Here is a 21,050-nt window from a genome sequence, read left to right as displayed (position 1 = left end):
ATTTCTTTATTTTTTTTATTAAAAGTGATTTAATTTATTTTATTGAAGATTATAGTTGACATTCTTTTTCGGCAAAAAAGGTGTAATTTTTCAAACCGTTCTTAAATGGTTTGACAACCCATACTGGGAAGGCACCATGGCACTCTTTGTGGCATAACCTATAATCCCCGTTTTGGCAGAGCAATCACGATTTCAGGCTCCTGTCCTGACATTTGCTTTAGTTCTCTGGTGTTTCGCACTTGGTGACACCAGGGAACAGTCCCTGGAGCAGCATAGCGGGCAGTAGGTCCATGCAGGGAGTGATTCAGCAGCGACCATTGTGGGAATTGTTAGAGGCACGAGTTGTTATTCTTTGGGAGTTATCTACTTGCCTAAATAGTTTTATTATTTTTACTTCTACAGTCATCCCATCCTTGAATGTCATCCCATCATGTCTGCCCGCATTTAGCAATTTGAATCACAGTAGGAACACTTTTCAACACGTGCCATTTGCCATTAATGACTTTTTTTTCAGCAATGCTTTATCAGTAGGAATATATTAAAGATGCTCTTTATAAAATGACCCACACTATTTTGTATGTGTTTATGTTCATTTTGTATTAAAAACAAGGGAGTCCTCAGAGGAGTGAAGGCTGAAATAGGAGTTGGACCTCTCTGACAAGTCTATTTGGTATATGAAATGAAAGCAAAGATGAAATATAAATGTGTATATACATATCCCGCCTCTAACTTGCTTTTTATGTTGCTTTGCACCACACTAGTTCAATGTATTCAGAGGTGATCTCAGGTAACAATTATAGGAACACAATATTGTAGCTCCTAGATGGAGACACCAATATGTACCATTCGTGAATGGATAAATCTATTTTTAATTGCTTGTGTTTCACCACACCTGCAGACTAATACTCTAATAATTGATTTGTATTTCCAGACTAATATGGTTTAGCAGAGGAAAATGAAAAATAAACAAAGACGATATATGTTTATGGTTAAAATGTTTGTTTGCGGGTTCTCTATTTTGTGTCAGTGTAAATTTTCCAACACGTTCTATTTGATCATAGATAATGGCTTTGTGAGTGTTAAACTTCATTTGCACCTCAAACCTCTGCCCTTCAAATATTCTGCTGTTCAGTTTATGAACTATAATGAAATTGATTCTGTTCTTTTTATGTTAGGTCCCCGGAGACTTAAGTCAAACATCTGAAGACCCGAGTTTGTCAGATTTTGAAATGTAAGTTATCAGTGACTGACCATAAAGACATTGAGGCATTATATTTGTGGGACTCTTTGGGATTGTGGCTCATAAATCAAACATCTACACAACACCCCTTACACCCACCACACATATGATGTCTGTGTTTTTGGTTTTAAAATTTAGGTTGTTTTTTTTTTTTTTTTTTCATTTAATATATCCTATTTACAAAATGGAAAAAAAAGTCATTACAATATTAACATAATTAATTTACATAATTTCATCAGATGGGCATCAAATTGTTATATTATACTTACTTCGGACACTTTTTTTCCATTAGTTCTATTCTTTTCTGAATTACGAAAATTCAATTGAATTACGGTAATTCAATTCATGTTTACTATCTAGAATGGAATATAAATCCTCCTTAAAGGACCACTGTAGTGCCAGGAAAACAAACTTGTTTTCCTGGCACTATAGTGCCCTGAGGGTGCCCCCACCCTCAGGGACCCCCTCCCGCCGGGCTCTGGAGAGAGGAAGGGGTTAAACACTTACCTTTCTCCAGCGCCGGGCGGGGAGATTTCCTCCTCCTCTCCTCCTTTCTCGCGACGTCATCGGCTGAATGCGCATGCGCGGCAGGAGCCGCGCGCGCATTCAGCCGGTCGCATAGGAAAGCATTTACAATGCTTTCCTATGGTCGCTGGCGTCTTCTCACTGTGATTTTCACAGTGAGAAGCACGCAAGCGCCTCTAGTGTCTGTCAATGAGACAGCCACTAGAGGCTCTGGAGGCTGGAGGCTGGATTAACCCTCAGTAAACCCTCTGAAACTGCTATGTTTATAAAAAAAAAAGGGTTAACCCCAGCTGGACCAGGCACCCAGACCACTTCATTAAGCTGAAGTGGTCTGGGTGCCCAGAGTGGTCCTTTAATGTCTGGCAAATCACTAGTTTTCCTATATGTGGTTATGGTGGTAGTTGCAGCAATTGGAATATGACCTAGAATAAGTTTTTGGTAATTTGGTAGGTGAGTTGGAAGTTTTTTTTAAAGAGACAAATTTCAGGGGCCAGTTGGGGAATTGAATCAGTAATTGTATATATTAATTTGTGAATTGATTTCCAATATGAGCCCACCTTGGGACACACCCACAGGATGTGACACAATGAGCCCACTTGTCCACACCCCCTCCAACATGTGTCCGAATAAGATAATTTAAATCTATGTAGTCTAGAAGGGGTGAGATACCAATAATGAATGACTTTGTAGTGGGACTCTAAATGTGCCACACATGGTGTAATGCCCCTCAGTCCGCCGCACATTCAAACCATTATGTAATTTCCAATTCTTTTTTTTTAAATCCTTTTTTCCAAGCAGTCATCAAATCACATTTTTGGCTGTTTTGTAAAAGATATGAATAACCAATTGAAATGTTGTTGTTTTTTTTTTGGGGGGGGGGGGGGGGGGGGTTTGTGCTGGGATCTGAAGTGTATATTTTTTCTAAATGTTGATAGTTCATACAGTAATATACATTGTTTTCTGAAAGGGCACAGTTTATTTTGTGCCATTCACTTATTGTTTTATGTGTGGGGCTGTCAGTCCGTTAAATTAATTAAATGTGTCTTTTGGTTTTGTAAATTGGGTAAGTTTGTTGGATGTAAAAAAAAAAATCTGTTAAATGGACAATAGAATGTGAGGTCCAATAGTCAATGTTTAGACAAGATTTGATTGGGGCTTATTTTATTTGAACAAGAAGTCCCATGAATTTATTGTGATTGTTGTTGATGGAAACATATTGATGAAGTTTGGTCTTTGAGATGGAGGAAGCTAAATTATGTTACTAATTGAATGTGGGAGAATTTTATTTGCCTCCATATCAACCCAATAAGTGTGTCCAATATTAAAAGTAAATTTAATTGCATTTGCAGCAGTGGTGGCATGGTAGTATTGTATAAAATCTGGTAAACCCAAACCTCCTCCAATTCTAGGTTTTTGCAATACGAATAACTTTTATTCTATATTGATTAACTTTTTTAAATTTGATTTTAGAAGATATCATTACTACTTTGCTTGTCATGCTGTGCATTATAAATAACCATTATTGGGAACAAATAATTATTTATTTATTTTACGTGTTGAACCCAGAGGAAGGTTTCCCTGAACAAACAGGCAGAGCAGAGCCTTTGGACGGACTTATAGTTCTGACGAAAGTTCAGAGATTGGAACTAAAACATTGACTCATATGACCTAATTGGTGAAATAAAATAATTAAGGATTTTATGAAGGTCGAGCGTGCCAGTAAACGTTCTAATATTGTATGTATTAATGGGCCATTACTGAGCACCAGGCAACATTGAAAAAACAGAAGTAGAAGTGCAGAGCAATTGAAATGTTGTGTATGTTTAAGTGATTTTTTTTATATATAGATATATATTTCAATCACTTTTGGAAATCCACTTTGGGAACGGAAACTCTAAAAAGAATAAGGTAAAGAATTGTCACAATCTCTTACCTTATTCCATCACACCCACGTGGTGCAGGATCCAGGACAGACTCCTCTTCCAACGAATTAAGCATGTCCCACGCTGGCCGCTGGAGTCTCATCCCTTTTAAAGACGCGGCGCATGCGGGTCGACGTCATGACGTCATTGACGCGATCCCGCGGCATCAATACGGGCCCGTAACATTTTGCGGGCGTGTCCTTAAAGCAAAAGACGCTCCCTTATAAAAGGGGCGCCTTTTGCCTTGTTCCTTGCCCTCTTGTGGTTCCTTGTGTTCTCCTTAGTGCTCTTCGATTCTCCTTGTATATTTACAGTTTGTTTTGTGTACTGACCCGTCTTGGCTTTTGATGTTCCTGTTTTCTGGTTCCCTGACGCGGCATATGTTTTGACCTCCTGATTTCTGGTATCCTGACCTGGCTATTCTTGTATCGTACTCCTGATCTTTGGTATTCAGATTTTTGGCTATCCTCTGACTACTCTTTTTCACTTACGTTAAATCTGACCATTCTAAGGTTCGGTAATACGTGCTTGGGTTTTCTGTGGGTTTACATACTGTGTGTTGGGTTATCACACGACAGTGAGCTGGATAAAGTGAAAGAGTAGTTATTAAACATTCTCTTATTTACCAGTTTGGCCTTATTTAAAAGTATGGAATGATGTCATGATTAGATAAAGTATAAATGTAATGCAGTGCCATTTTCTTTTCTATTTTGTTTCTGATCTAATAATGTGCAGACATTATTTCACAAGATATGTTTCAGAACAAAAAGGCTTTTTATTGCAGCATGCATACAATATATTTGCATGATGGGAAAATTGTGAGTGGTAATAAAGAGTAAAAGGTGAAATTTACTTCACATTGAAGAGGCCCTTTTAACTCCCAGTTCCTCTGTAATTTATACTGTAATATTATAAGTAAGTGATAATGGAAGTAAAAATTGCTGCTCTAAAAAAAAAAAAAAAGAGGTTGCATCTCCTGTTAATTAATATTGGTCATTTAATGACAGGGAGAATTATAAAGATCACAAAATACTAGGCTTTCTGTTCCTTCTATTTAATGATAGGTAGTTCTAAAATTTGGTGGCATTATAATTGGTAGGTCACTTTAGGAGATGTGCAATAATACAATTTAATTTTCACGTTGATCTCAACTGTTGATTTTCCTATTTTCATTCTGGCGTACATACCAACATTTATTTTGATGATTAAAAAAAAGCCAAATAATTCCTCCCACATTTTTTCAAAAAGCTAAGTGCCTCTTCTCTGAGAATGTCACATATTTTGGTGATTTTGCTTTATATATTTGCATAACAGAGCTTCAAAATAAGGAAAGCTCACATCGCTCTGTTTTGAAGCAGCAGTAAATATCAATACATTACTTTTTCAGTTACAAAAATTAAAAAATGTCCCTCTTTAGCTATGCTGCTGTGCTCGAAGGTATGCTAAGTTGTTCTTCATTGCCTAACTATGTTTCCAGTATGATATTTAATGATATTTTTATAGGTGTCACCTATAAAAGCTGCCACCACTGAGGCAATTTATAAATGGGGGTGCCTTCGGCTACCCCAACCAAATTAGACTGAAATCCACAAAACATAGATTATCAGAACATATAACAATATTATTCTTAACGTTTCTTAGGTAACATGGTTCTTATATCAGATAAACGCTGTGCCTTGAAATATAGGCATGGCATTTAAAACGGTAGAAAATTGTAAAAACAAGTCTTTAGGAAAATACTTGTGTTAATAAAGTGCTTTGTGCAAATGTGATCAACTCAATTCTTTGTATTTAAAAATTGGCATAATGATCTCCATAATATTGCACATGAAAAAAGAAAAAAAAAACATGTATAGTGTTCAATTGTACAATTACATAGTTAGATAGCTGAAAAGAGACTTGCGTCCATCAAGTTCAGCCTTCCTCACATTTGTTTTTTGCTGTTGATCCAAAAGAAGGCAAAAAAAAAAAACCCAGTTTGAAGCACAATTTTGCAACAAGCTAGGACAAAAAATTCCTTATTGACCCCAGAATGGCAGTCAGATTTATCCTTGGATCAAGCAGTTATTACCCTACATTGAAAGATTATATCCTTGAATATTATGTCTTTGCAAGTATGCATCTAGTAGCTGTTTGAACATCTGTATGGACTCTGATAAAACCACTTCTTCAGGCAGAGAATTCCACATCCTGATTGTTCTTACAGTAAAAAAACCTTTCCTTTGCCTTAGACAAAATCTTCTTTCTTACAGTCTAAACGCATGGCCTCGTGTCCTATGTAAAGTCCGGTTTGTGAATAGATTTCCACACAATGGGTTGTATTGGCCCCGAATATATTTGTATAATGTTATCATATCCCCTCTCAGGCGACGTTTTTCTAAACTAAATAGGTTTAAATTTGTTAACCTTTCTTCATAGCTGATATGTTCCATTCCTTTTTATTAATTTTGTAGCCCGCCTCTGCACTTTTTCTAGTGCCATAATATCCTTCTTTAGAACAGGTGCCCAAAATTGCACAGCATATTCAATATGTGGTCTTACCAGTGATTTATAGAGAGGCAAAATGATATTCTCGTCCCGAGAATGAATGCCCTTTTTCATGCATGACAATACCTTACTGGCCTTGGCCACTACTGATTGACATTGCACATTGTTGCATAGTTTGTTGTCTATAATTCCCCAGGCCTTTTCGTGTGTTGTTATCCCTAATTCACTTCCATTAAGGGTAAAATAAAAATGTACAATGCACTTCTATGTAAAGAAGCTTGTGATCTCTTTGTAACCAGGTCAGATCATTTCTGTCAGTCCAGACTATTAATTTGAGACCAGGCCTTTTATTGTGGCCAGCCTAAGGCACACCTGTGCAATAATCATGCTGTCTAAGCCGCATCTTGATATTCCACACCTGTGAGGTGGATGGATTATCTCGTATAGTTGCCAACATTTAAAAAAAAATTCCAAGGACACTTTGCAGCACAGCTATCAATTACTACCTTGAACATTTACCACACGCACTGCTGCAAAGCTCCGCCCACTATGTCCAACCCACATCATTTATGTCTGCCTACTTATAGTGCAGATTACAGGGTCTACTCAAAAAAGAGAGAATTACAGGGAATTGAGATGGGAATTTCAAACTTAAGGCCAAAGTTGCAGAGTTGTAAAAATTCTCCCATGTAGCTGCACTTTTTTCCGACCTAAAGTTTGAATTTCCCATCACAATTCCCTGCAATTCTCTCTTTGAGTAGACCTTTATAACACCAAGTTCCCACCAACATTACCATGCATACTTGGTATGCGATAGATACATTTGCAGCACAGCATCTATATCAGGCAGGTACATTTTATCACTTTTAGATGCGTTGGGTATAAATGGTGGTCAGTACAAATATAGAAATACCTTGTTGTCAGGGTGGCGGTCCGGTGCCCGGGACCCTGACACAGTGTCCAGGCGGCGGGACATGGACCGGGACCAAATGTGCATGATGTTCAGAGTAGGAGTCACAGTGTGGAGGTGGATTAGCAGGGTCTGGTGCAGGGTAACCGCACGCCCCCTGGTGTTGAGCACCAGCGTTTGTGCAGCCACATACCAAGACCCTGAATCAGCTTAAGCGGATACCAGGAACTAGGAGCTTGGAAATTAAGCAGACCTCCCAGGAGCTGAATAGGGAGGCTCTGCAGCAAGATTGTATCCAGTACTAGAAACAAGGCAAGACTAGAGATACATACATTAGTTCACAAAAATAATTATATTTGGGAGTGAATATATTTAAAAAAAAAAAAAAAAAAAGCTGAAAATAGGAAATGAAAGATATAGTAGGAAAATACAAAATGGCATTAATGAGAGAAATGGGAGTAAAAGTAAAACATATGCACATATTCAATTAGCCCCTTTTCATGCCCCCAATTCCACATGTTGAATGTCTCAGATTAAGGCTTCAGTCACCACTCCACTGCTTCTGATTCTTCTAGTTCCAGAAGTCTGAGGGTATTCTACAGGGAGCAGCACTATACAGGGAGCACTGACTGTCCCAGGATATTATACACACAGACCTGTATGATACAGAGAGCAGCACTATACAGTGAGCACTGACTGTCCAAGGATATTATACACACAGACCTGTATGATACAGAGAGCAGCACTATACAGTGAGCACTGACTGTCCCAGGATATTATACACACAGACCTGTATGATACAGAGAGCAGCACTATACAGAGAACACTGACTGTCCAAGGGTATTATGCACACAGACCTGTATTATACAGAGAGCAGCACTATACAGGGATCACTGACTGTCTCAGTATATTATTCACACACATCTGCATTATACAGAGAGCAGCACTATACAGGGAGCACTGACAGTCTCAGTATATTATTCACACACATCTGCATTATACAGAGAGCAGCACTATACAGGGAGCACTGACAGTCCCAGGATATTATACAGAGAGCAGCACTATACAGGGGGCACTGACTGTCCTAGGATATTATACAGACACAGACCTGTATTATACAGAAAGAGGCACTATACAGGGAGCACTGACTGTCCCAGGATATTATACAGAGAGCAGCATTATACAGGGATCACTGACTGTCTCAGTATATTATTCACACACATCTGCATTATACAGAGAGCAGCACTATACAGGGAGCACTGACAGTCCCATGGTATTATACAGAGAACAGCACTATACAGGGAGCACTGACTGTCCCAGAATATTATACAGAGAGCAGCACTATACAGGGAGCACTGACTCTCCCGGGATATTATACACAGAGACCTGTACTATACAGAGAGCAGTACTATACATGGAGCACTGTCTGTTCTGGGATATTATACAGACACATATTATACAGAGAGCAGCACTATATAGGGAGCACTGACTGTGCCAATATATACACAGACCTGTACTATACAGGGAGCACTGGCTATTCTGGGATATTATACAGACACATACCTGTATTATACAGAGAGCAGCACTATACCGGGAACACGGACTGTCCCAGAATATAATACAAACACAGACCTGTATTATACAGAGAGCAGCATTATACAGGGAACACTGACTGTCCCAGGATATAATACAAACAGACCTGTATTATACAAAGAGCAGCACTATACAGGGGGCGCTGACTTTCCCAGGATATAATACAAACAGACCTATATTATACAGAGAGCAGCACTATACAGGGAACACTGGCTGTCCCAGGATGTTATACAGAGAGCAGCACTGTACAGGGAGCACTGGGATATTATACAGACACAGAGGTGGGGTTTGCTGACCTGGTTGGAGCTTCCATTGTGGGGGTAGAGCCTCCGTCCGCAAGGCAGAGCAGGAGCATGTGTGCTGGGGAAGCTGCTGGGAAATCTGAAGGGAGACGGTCAGTGCTCCCTCCGGCCCCCAGCAACCTCAATGCAGCCCCCAGCACCTCTCTACAGACCCCAGCATCTCTCTTCTGAATTCCCTTTGAATTCCCAGGCTGTCACAGTCCGAGGGAAAATAATAAAAGCAAGTTGCCGGGACTGTTCCTGGATAGACTCCAGCTTGCCGGGACGGTCCCGGCAAAAAACGGGACAGTTAGCAAGTATGCTTTCGGCAAAGGAGAAGTGCTTACTAACACAGATTTGTGAACAATATTTTAGAGAAATAGGCCTTTTGTGTACATAGAAAAAGTCTTAGATCTTTGAGTTCAGCTCGTGAAAAATGAGGGCAAAAACAAGTGTTGCATTTATAATTTTATCCAGTGTATATATTTCAGTATTGTTCCTGCAAAACTTTCATTTTGTTAAAAAGCCAATGTTCTGCTTCCATAGTGTCTTGATTAAAAGCCATACTGTGTCATTAGAGATTATTGATAGCTCGAGGTGTAACTTTCTGGAGTTTGGTTTAGCTGCCTGTAAGAGGCACAACGACTGACTGACTAAATTTTAGTCTCTTAAATACATTTTGCGAGTGTCTAAGATGCACCACCTTTATAACCAACTGACGTCACCAAATTATTTTTTTCTGAGTGCACGATGAGAAGCTAAGATTTTCTGATTACTGCTGCTCAGCTTGACAATGAGAAGTTACTACTCTGCACTGTTAGTTTATAATTCGTGGTTGTGCTTCTAGGCCACATTGAAGGGTCCAGAGGGCACCGCTGCTTTAAAGCCAATAATATGTACTTTGAAAGATAACCTGCTTACTATGGGTTGAGAGGAGACATATCTAGACTTGGGTTTTGTCTTGCATCAATTAGTGACTTGCTGCCTTTTTATAAAGTACAAAATCCAACTGAACTCAATGCCACAAACAATTCTGGCTGTCATGTTCACAAACATGTTGTTGCTGAAAATGCTCTCACAAGCTGGTTATGACATCTACATAATAATCATGATAAGTAAATGTAAAATTCCTTTGAAACACTGTCTACAAAATAAAAATTATCTACTTGCTTTGAAATGTCAGCAAGCTTTCTCTTCTCTCTATTTAACAGATCACATCGTGCCCTTATAAATGTTTGGATACCTTCCGTTTTTCTTCGGGGGAAGTCTGCCAATGCCTTTCATGTTTATCAGGTAAGATCTTGTATCCCGGACAAATTGTAATTTTATCTAGAGCTGTGAGTGATCTCATAGCCATAAAGTGCCAAACGTAACTTGGTATCCCATTGAGTCTAAAATATCACCTCTACATCTTGCTTGAAAATGAATAGATGAATGATATTTCACTGTACGCTTTATGTCCTTTGTTCGTGGTATAACGATAAACATTACAAATATGGAGGATGTGAATGGCTGTGTTTGTAATCTGACCACCTCCATATGATGCAACAGCATCCCAAAGCATCTCTGGTGTACCTACAAGCTAGGACACGTTGCTTATTGTTGGGGGAAACATGGATGAAATATTTGATGAGGAACGTCAGATTTTATTTCTTTTTTTGGACAAAATTGTATTGATAACAATGTATATGTTTGTATAGACTGGACAAAATCTATATGGAAGGTAGGTTTGTGAAATCCACCATATTTCCCTGGACAAGCATTACTTTGGGCAGCACATGAAAAAAGTTGCTATGCACTATGTTGAATTCATATACTGCAGGATTCCGTGTTGATTAATGACTTGATTTACCTCATGCTGGATTTGAATTCTGCATACTTCAGAATTGCACATCTCATATACCGCTCATGTAGTAATTTCTGAACAATATGCATCTGGTAAGATGAAAAGTTGTTAAAAAGGGACTTTTGTAGCACTGATTTTTAGCCTTGGAAAATGGCATTGATTTAGAATTATATGTTGGTAAGAACCTTCTAAGGAACATAATAAAAGGTTTGCAAGAATGGTGTCCTAGGTAATCTCATGGGAAGAAATAACATGCATTATATAAGAACCATTTTTATTTCTCTTAGTTTATTGCACTTCCTGACACCTTAGGTAATCAACCTTTCTGCTTTTGTTAGACTTCAAATCTCCAGAAAAGGATGCTTGTGTAACTGCTTTTTTTAAAGGAAGAGTGTAATCTCTTCACCTACCACATCTCCAGTGAGGGTCTGGGTGTTTGGCGGTAAGGACCCCCTTTTAATGTAACTCTGAATGGAGGGACAGAGCCAGGTGATTCCCAGCAATATTGTAACCGCTGGCAGTTCCCTTATTTACCACTATAATGTCTTAAAGCATAGAACTTAGCAGGGATAACCATACAGATATCTTAGCCATAATTTTATATAGTTAGTAAGACACCCTCTATTTAACATATGTAAATAATTGAGAATACAATATAAAATAAGGATTGTATTGGAAGCAATAGTTTTGTCTTTTAGATATTTATTATATAAAAATATAAATATAGACATATAAAATCCATTATAGCAGAGTTTATAAGATTAAATTAAATGCTTGCAAATATCACTAATAGGTTAACATACCCTTCTGAACATGTCATCATGTCAGCCTCTGTCATTTTAAGATGGAGCAGCGTCTGTCTCCAAGTCTCTCCTCTGTGTCTTAACATTTAAAAAGTACACCTATTTATACCTTAGGTGTCGTCATTTTACGGTCACTGTAGTTCATATATGAAAAAGTTACTTTTTTTACTTTATTCATTTTAGGACCACCCTTAATTTGGCAAACATACAAGGCCATAACTAAAGGGTGCATACGTCATGGAAATTTTCCTGACTTAGTTCAAGATGGCATCTTAAAGTCTGAATAGCTTATTTGTTGTTTATACGAAGACGTAAGTGCACATTCGTGGGAGATTCCCGGATTTGGGGAAGTTCCATTAACTTGGGGTTACCACAGTATATTGTGTACTGAAAGAGTAATAGGATGGCCTTGAAGCTTGTTTATGCATTATTGTTATTGTAATTCGTCTGGGACAAAATGGTGCAAACATATTATGCACTGAGGTTATTGCTTAAAGAAACATCTATGAAAAACATGTTCCATTTCGAACACCTTGTCAATTTGCAATATCTCTTAAAGACAACGTACACAGTTTAAGAAATACAACATTTCATTCTAAAACTTGTAATATTTGCATTTGCCCATAACACCCTCTCCATTAAACTGTGGGCATTGTAGACCATTTCTTCCTTAAATTAGTGAACCAAAGTTCTCCAACAGCGTCTTTGATCCTTGTTGTAACAGTAAAATATCCGTAGTGTGATCTTTGCCTGTAAAGGTTGTTGATTAAAATGAGCAAAGCTTTTGTCTGGGAAAGAATTGAAAAGAACACCAAGTTCCAGAGTAAGATATTCTCGGATGGATCCGGATACGAATTTTAATCCAAAGTTAAAAGTAGTAATTGTATTTGTAATCCAAAGTCTTTAAAGGCCTGTAGAAGTTTACATTCCTTAGATACATTGCTGGAGGTTGTGTTTGTAGAATACCCGGGTATTTGTTGTAGAGTATAGGTTGTAGAGTCCAGCTTTCCAAATATTTGGCTAGAATTGATTGCAGATATTGAATCAGCATTATCTGTTATCACTGTGGTGATGGTGTTGGTATTTGTCTTTTGTTTACAGAATATTGTTCCAGGATGGTTTTCACTCCAGTAGAAATCTATATTCCTCTTCTTCTGCTCCTTCCTATTAACCACTTATTCTGAGTTGTAGGTATCAATCTGTGTCTTGTACTGTGAGGTGCTTTGAGGTCAATCTGGTTTTCTCAGTACCATGTTCCATCTTGAGAAACAGCTGGGTGTTGACAGTTATCAGCCTTTATTTCTTTTTCCGGTCAACTTCTGTCTGGAAACATAATAGCAATGTCCAGAATTAGCATAGCACTTATTTTCAGCATAAGAAGGCTGTTTGCGGTAGTCACTCAATGATAAACTACATGGCAAAGTCTTTTCTTGCATCACCTTCATAGGTGCATCCAAAGTCTTTCACAAGCATCTGTCCCGTCTTTTTCTGATTTCAGCATGCTTTGCCATCATCGTTGAGTCCATTATTAGGATTTGTAATAGTCCAATCACATCTTTCTCATGTATCACGTTTTTTGGAATGATCGCAATAGGTTCCTTGTGAAATACCAGTGTAGGTCACATTAGCAATCATTTCACTGTGAGCTGTGTCTCTCCTTTTGAGAAGGTTCTTGGAGGTAGTCCTCACGATCACAGAACTTGTATAGTGTGCAGTCCAATTCAGTTCAGGTGTTTCCTGCTTGTTAACATAACCCCAATGCAGTTTTAAAACGACAGCTAGGGTTGATGTTATGATAATGCTGCAGATTGTAAGAAAGAGACACCATGACCAATTTTCTAGCATCCTTTTGCTTGCATCTTTGCATTTCTTTCCTACTGTATAAGATAATCCAGGTTCAGTCTGTTTTCTCCAGAGTCTTTCTTATAATGATGTTGATGATTCATTTTTCATACATTCCATGTTAACCGTGAATGTATCACGTCTGTCTGTTTATCCTTCTCCTTCACATTTGCAGGTTCAGATGTCAGATCATGATTCAGTCTGTTACGTGGCTATGATTCTGGTGGCTGTGTTCTGGTGGCATTTCTGTTGTCCTCTATTTGTTTTATCTTGTCATCTTTAACAGCATCCATTGTATCAGTCAGTGGTTCTGTGAACGTCCTGGAAGTATTTAGCAGGTTGTAAAATATCAAAACTTACTGTTCTCTGTTGGCTCTGATTGTTCTCTGTAGTAAAAGTCCTCTGAGTCACCCACTCCAGGACAAGCTGGCCAACGGTAGGTGGTGCATGGTGAGGTGGGCTGGAAAAAAAAATCCCTAAATTTCTCTACTAGAACCAATGGTTCTAAGCTCTCCCGGTGCAGAAATATGTTTGTCAGTGAAAAACATGTAACATTACATATGGTGTCTCACCATTTGTATCATCAGGTATGTTGTGAATGCTCATCTGTACCATAGGAATAAATAGATACCACTGTGTGGGGCAAGCAACTAGTAACTTGGTTAATAATCATTTAACCTCAGCATTTTCCCAGACCACAACCCCACTACTTTGGGGGTCGTTGGGGCACTGAAATCCCAAAATACCGTATATACTCGAGTATAAGCCGACCCGAATATAAGCCGAGGCCCCTAATTTTACCCCAAAAAACTGGGAAAACTTATTGACTCGAGTATAAGACTAGGGTGGGAAATGCAGCAGCTGCTGGTAAATTTCTAAATAAAATTAGATCCTAAAAAAATTATATTAATTGAATATTTATTTACAGTGTGTGTATATAATGAATGCAGTGTGTGTATGAGAATGCAGTGTGTGTATGAGTGCAGTGTGTGTGTATGTGTGTGTGTAATGCAGAGTGTGATGCAGAGCCTTGGTGGGAGGTGGGCATTTTTATTTTTTAATTATTATTTTAATTTTTTTTTGTTTCATTACATTTTTTTATTATTATTATTTTTTTATTTTATTATTATTTTTTATTTTATTATTATTTTTATTTTATTATTTTTTTATTTTTTTATTATTATTAATATATATACATTTTTTCGTCCCCCCTCCCTGCTTGCTAGCTGGCCAGGAAGGGGGCTCTCCTTCCCTGGTGGTCCAGTGGATGGGCACTGTGTAGGAGGGGGCTGTGGGGGCTGCAGAGAGATGTTACTTACCTTTCCTGCAGCTCCTGTCAGCTCTCTCCTCCTCCGCCGGTCCGTTCAGCACCTCGGTCAGCTCCCAGTGTAAATCTCACGAGAGCCACGGCTCTCGCGAGATTTACACTGTGAGCTGACAGAAGAGCTGAACGGACCGGCGGAGGAGGAGAGAGCTGACAGGAGCTGCAGGAAAGGTAAGTAACATCTCTCTGCAGCCCCCACAGCCCCAGTCTGTATTATGGCAATGCAAATTGCCATAATACAGACTATTGACTCGAGTATAAGCCAAGTTGGGTTTTTTCAGCACAAAAAATGTGCTGAAAAACTCGGCTTATACTCGAGTATATACGGTAACCCAAATGTGGTTGCCCAGTTTTAGGTTTCCTTTGCAGTAACTGCAGGACCACCATCCAAACAGATGGTCCTGGGATTATCAAATGCATACTAAGGAAGTGAGACTAGAAAACGTGGCATCAGAGGTTGCACTTCGCACAGGATATATCCAAGTAAACCTGGTACATGCATCAACACATACAAAAACATATTTATAACCATGAGATGTTGGCAAACTTCCAATGTATAGTAATTCAAAAAGTACATTAGATATTAATATTTCAATAAACAGTACATCAGTAATGTGGCAATAAGGAAATGCTTATGATTACTAAACACATGAATTACAGTATTTCCCATATTGGACCACCAATATTCCTTTTCAGGAGTCAGAAGTACATTACCTCTCTCTATAAGAGCTTGTCCTAGCCATGAAAAAGCTTTTGGGCAAGTCTATCTTTCCTCTATAGGAAGAACAACCAACATATTACCTTCAATGGTTATTATGTAATTAACCCCTCTAAACGATAGGAGTATTTATGCGGATACCAGGTGGATGAGGTCTGGATATCCTTGCAAGCATAAACTCTGCATCATGACTGAGAGATAGGGTATGCGATGTGATCCAGTGACCACAGACACATTGCATCAAAGTGCCTGTTGACGGCCAACTATATGAGGAGAGGGACCATGCTTTGTTATAAGCATGTCCATACACGTATTACAATGCCAGGCGTTCAATTTGTTTCCACAAAGCAACATGCAGGTGTGGATATAAACACACGACGTATCGTAAGAAAAACTATTTGAACACCAGACTGAGACTCGAGATCAGTGGACCAAAATAGATAAATTAAATTCTATCAATTAATATACTTTCAATATACTTTATCCTCTGTATTAATTATGAAATATTAAAGTTAAAACAATAACATTTAAAAGCCAACTTTTAGTGTGCATAGGAATTACAAGGCCGTTCGTAGTGTGAGATAAAGAACAGCCAGCTTTTATAAAATCCAAATAGTCTGTGAACACAAAATGACCTTGCGCTGAAAACTCACTTGCAGGGGAAAAAAATACAAAACCTTTTTCTTTTTTTTTCTTTTTCTTTAGTTAATTAATTAATTAATTAAACATAGTTAGAACCTCCCTCAAAGTCCCGATGACTTTGCAAGAAACATGTCGTCCTTAAATACTGGGTAAGTCTATTAAACAGTGAAATAGTATTTTTACCCTGTATATCATGTTGTCACAGCTATAATGTGCAGTATAACAAACTATTTTATAAGTGTTGTGCCAGCTGTTCATTAAAAGCCAGTGGTCTAGCGAGCTATAGAACATTTATTTATTTATTCTTTAAAGCTCTGACCTCAATCGGCAAAGCAATATTGTATTGGTTTCCATTGCAATCTGCTATCTGTACTTGCTGCTCTCAAAAATTCTGAATATGTTCAGAGATTTCTTGGGCAATAATAAATCCCCCAAAACAACAACTTTGCATTTATGCTAAACTTGCCTGTTGTAAATGTATTCTGTATATTTCTTGACATAAGTACTTGTACTTAAATCTGTTTAACAAAGCTGTTTATATTGTGACTGTTTATATTGTGGTAAAAAATATATATATGTTTTATTATTATTAATTTATTTATTTTAACATTGCTTAATTTTTAAAGATACCTGCATATTTAATTAAATATCCTTTATTTGTCTTTAACCCCTTAAGGACCAAACTTCTGGAATAAAATGGAATCATGACGTGTCACACACGTCATGTGTCCTTAAGGGGTTAAGGCATAAAATATCTGCAAATTAAGATTATATACAAAAATGCATGTTTTGGACAATACCTCTTCTATTATCATAATTTTTTTATTTTATTTTATTTATTTTAAGTGTGAAATCTGATTCCTTTTAGGATGAGCACCCCAGTTTCAGAGGCTTCTTTGGAGGTGACCACAGAAAAGTATAGATTCTATAAAATAGATGTGAGGGGGCTTTGGACAGTAAAGTCACTTTAATTATACTTTTCATATAGCATATATGTGATATGCAATGTGATTTACTATATCCGAGCATTATCACTTTAATTGACACTGCATTTTTTTAAAATGCATTATTCCTTATGCATTATTATTTTTCTTTTTTTCTTAATTGTTAATGTCTGTTTAGAATATTGCAGGCTTTGCAAAATAACATTAATTTTGCAGTATATATATATATATATATATATATATATATATATATATATATTACAATGCTCTTACAACATATTATTAAAATTAGCCTCTTTCAGCATTAGCACTTTCTACCACTGGAATTAGTGTAAGATACACCAATATGTCGTGGAACTGAATCCCCATATATGAGATTTGAAACTGTATTTTTTTCTACGCTGTGCCTTAATCTGTATTTATATACATAATTGCGGCAGCATAAAGCTTTTAAAGAAGCAATTATTTCACCCTTCATGTGTGGTTGGACTTTTTAAAACCTAGTTTTTATTTTAATTTTTTTATAAATCCGTTTCTGGCAGAGAGAGCAGGCTGCTGAATGCTCTTATTGCCTGGTCTATATACATTTATTTATAAACAACATTGATATTTAATCTTATTTTATGTTTTATGAAAACCTAGTTTATGAAATTCACTGAGATTACATGTGTCTGATCTGATTACAGTCAGTAGTACAATATAATTGTTCTAATTTCCTTACTGCTAGCAATACAGGTACAGTGGGATAGTACCACTTATTTAAGTAAGCTTTCCCTTTTAAAATTGGTGGACTTTAACCCTGCCATTGCAATAGACTAAAGACTGTACCTGAGTAAGCAAAGTCATTATGTGCAGGAGTTGTGCACTTTAAATAGTAGAAATACTTATGCTATTCTAGTGAATTGGGCTGGCTGCTTCACACATCATTTAGTATTTTTTGGTCACATTTAAAGCTGTAAATGTATTTAACATTTTATTTAAATAGGCCTTTATTAAATTAAATTAAGTTTAAAAGTTATCAGAGATCCTGTATAGTTACAATTTTATTTTGCCCTGATTTATTTTTAATCATTTTATAAATATTTATTTTTGCAGAGCATTTAGAGAAGCAAAGGGTGTATAACCACCTGTTGCCCTTTTTTCCTAGGAGGGTAGTATAATTTCAACTCTGTTAAGGAAAAAATATGAGCTAGTTATCATATATTATATCAAATATATGCTGCGGTGTACTGCATTGTACTGCACTGAATGTATTTAAAAGCCATGTCTTTCTCTTTATGGCTGTATGTAATAATGTTGTTCATAATTTGGAGTATAAACCAACGACTTCTCAATTCCTTGGAATGTTTACATGTCTCCTATCTCTGCAACCTTGGCTGGAAACTCCAGACTTCAAAAATAGTTATGCTGTTATAATTCCTGATTTTCAATCAACAGCTAGCGTAAACTGACAGTATGGAAATTATCACTGTTTTATGAAACTTTTCATATATAGTGGACATTTAGAATCCAGAACGCAGTAATGCAATAATTAAAAGTCCTGTCTGTCTGTTGCATGAATGTTTTCATTAAGCTACAATGCAATTTTCTTTGCATTCTTGGAATTAGACTTCAAATTTCATCGCTCTGTCTTATCACTTTTCTTTTGACAACATTTTGCATTAATCTTTTCCCTGCGCATGCATACTAAGCAGCTACAAAGAGAACATATCCCTCTGTCTGCAATCCACTGCCCTGGAACTAATGGGCCATGCTGTGCTGGTGTATTAGGCATATCAGGGAGTTTACTAAATATGTGTATTTGCTCTCTTATGATATTAAGATCCACAATTTCAGCATTGTATGCTAATTACAATGTACCTGTCACCTGAACTTAAAGTGCCTTGTTCATATTAAAATCATCTCTAATGATAAAGATCTCTCTCTGAGTCTGGGCTACAGATAGCTCAATAGATTCTTGATATTTCAAGACTTGTGCCATGACAAAGTATTGTGTCTTCTCTTACGTATAAGAGGTTACCTAGGTATTTATTATTTTTTATTTAACGCTTCCAAGTACAAGTCCCTTCGTGGTCGCCAATTGTAACCGCTGGCGGTTCCCTTATTTACCACTATAATGTCTTAAAGCATAGAACTTAGCAGGGATAACCATACAGATATCTTAGCCATAATTTTATATAGTTAGTAAGAGATCCTCTATTTAACATATGTAAATAATTGAGAATACAATATAAAATAAGGATTGTCTTGGAAGCAATAGTTTTGTCTTTTAGATATTTATTATATAAAAATATAAATATAGACATATAAAATCCATTATAGCAGAGTTTATAAGATTAAATTAAATGCTTGCAAATATCATTAATATGTTAACATACCCTTCTGAACATGTCATCATGTCAGCCTCTCTGTCATTTTAAGATGGAGCAGCGTCTGTCTCCAAGTCTCTCCTCTGTGTCTTAACATTTAAAAAGTACACCTATTTATACCTTAGGTGTCATCATTTTACGGTCACTGTAGTTCATATATGAAAAAGTTACTTTTTTTACTTTATTCATTTTAGGACCACCCTTAATTTGGCAAACATACAAGGCCACAACTAAAGGGTGCATACGTCATGGAAATTTTCCTGACTTAGTTCAAGATGGCATCTTAAAGCCTGAATAGCTTATTTGTTGTTTATACAAAGACGTAAGTGCGCATTCGTGGGAGATTCCCGGATTTGGGGAAGTTCCATTAACTTGGGGTTACCACAGTATATTGTGTACTGAAAGAGTAATAGGATGGCCTTGAAGCTTGTTTATGCATTATTGTTATTGTAATTCGTCTGGGACAAAATGGCGCAAACATATTATGCACTGAGGTTATTGCTTAAAGAAACATCTATGAAAAACATGTTCCATTTCTAACACCTTGTCAATTTGCAATATCTCTTAAAGACAACGTACACAGTTTAAGAAATACAACATTTCATTCTAAAACTTGTAATATTTGCATTTGCCCATAACAATATAACCAGTTCAATGATATACAATGGATATAGTGCCTAGAGCAGTGGTCCTCAACCCCCCCCCCCTCCCTGCCCCCCGATGTTGCTGAACTACAACTCCCATGATTCTTTGACTTACATAGGTAGCCAGAGAATCATGGGAGTTGTAGTTCAGCAACATCTGGGGGGGGCGGAGTTTGAGGACCCCTGGCCTAGAGTGTCCCTTTAATTCTCTGATATTATAAGATCATAACAATATATATTGAAGGATTTTATTATTTGCGTTCACACTAGAATTTTGTGAGATGTATTTATCATTAAACTCAGTCACTCTTTCGGGCCTGACATAGCATCATGGGAATTCAGTTTACAAACGTCTGCAGTGTGATGAGTGACAGTTACTTTAAAAAGTTGTATGTTGGTAATTGAATTACTTGATTTAAAAAAAAAAGAAAGAAAAAGAAAGAAAGAAACTATTGCAGTTCTGCTGTTTTAGAGGTTACAAATCTAATGATATTGTTCTAAAACATGTCCGTTTATTTAGGCTGACAATGTTTTCTTTTCCATTCTGTCTGACCTATTTTCTTTCTGTCTGTTATCATGAGGAAATTGTGTACTGAAATTATCAGTGCAACACTATAAAAGCAATTCTGCCGAGCTTTGTACTTTTCGCAGTCACAATCAGTTATTAGCATTAGTGTCAGTGTCTTCTAACACCTGGCCACTTAGGCAGAATTACAGATAGGCACTTAATGCAAATTAGCCTCTACTTCTAGCCCATGGACACATCACAGCAATGTTGATGTCCTATCCAATTGACATAGCTGCTAATAATGTGCTAATTTCTTTTAATAGAAGAAACACGCGTAATATATGCAATTTCTGCCCTCTTTAATTTCATATATATATATATACCGTATATATACACACTGCAGCTTATCAAGTAGTTGTAAATGTGTTATTTTGTTAATTCTTCACAAAAAT

General features: G+C 37.1%; 1 protein-coding gene across 1 annotated transcript in view; it reads left to right on the top strand.

Moving 5' to 3' along the window:
- Positions 1 to 21,050, top strand: part of SNX29 (sorting nexin 29) — a 586,499-nt gene that overhangs the window by 320,970 nt on the left and 244,479 nt on the right. Inside the window, exons 17-18 of the mRNA XM_063430302.1 lie at positions 1,176 to 1,231; positions 10,170 to 10,251. Of these exons, the coding sequence (XP_063286372.1) occupies positions 1,176 to 1,231; positions 10,170 to 10,251 (138 nt within the window). The remainder of the gene's footprint in view (positions 1 to 1,175; positions 1,232 to 10,169; positions 10,252 to 21,050) is intronic.

The sequence above is a fragment of the Pelobates fuscus genome, chromosome 8, assembly GCF_036172605.1.
Source record: "Pelobates fuscus isolate aPelFus1 chromosome 8, aPelFus1.pri, whole genome shotgun sequence".
In the NCBI taxonomy this organism is placed as follows: Eukaryota; Metazoa; Chordata; class Amphibia; order Anura; family Pelobatidae; genus Pelobates; species Pelobates fuscus.
The sequence above is the reverse complement of the archived record's forward strand: the minus strand, read 5'-3'. Positions and strand labels throughout refer to the sequence as shown.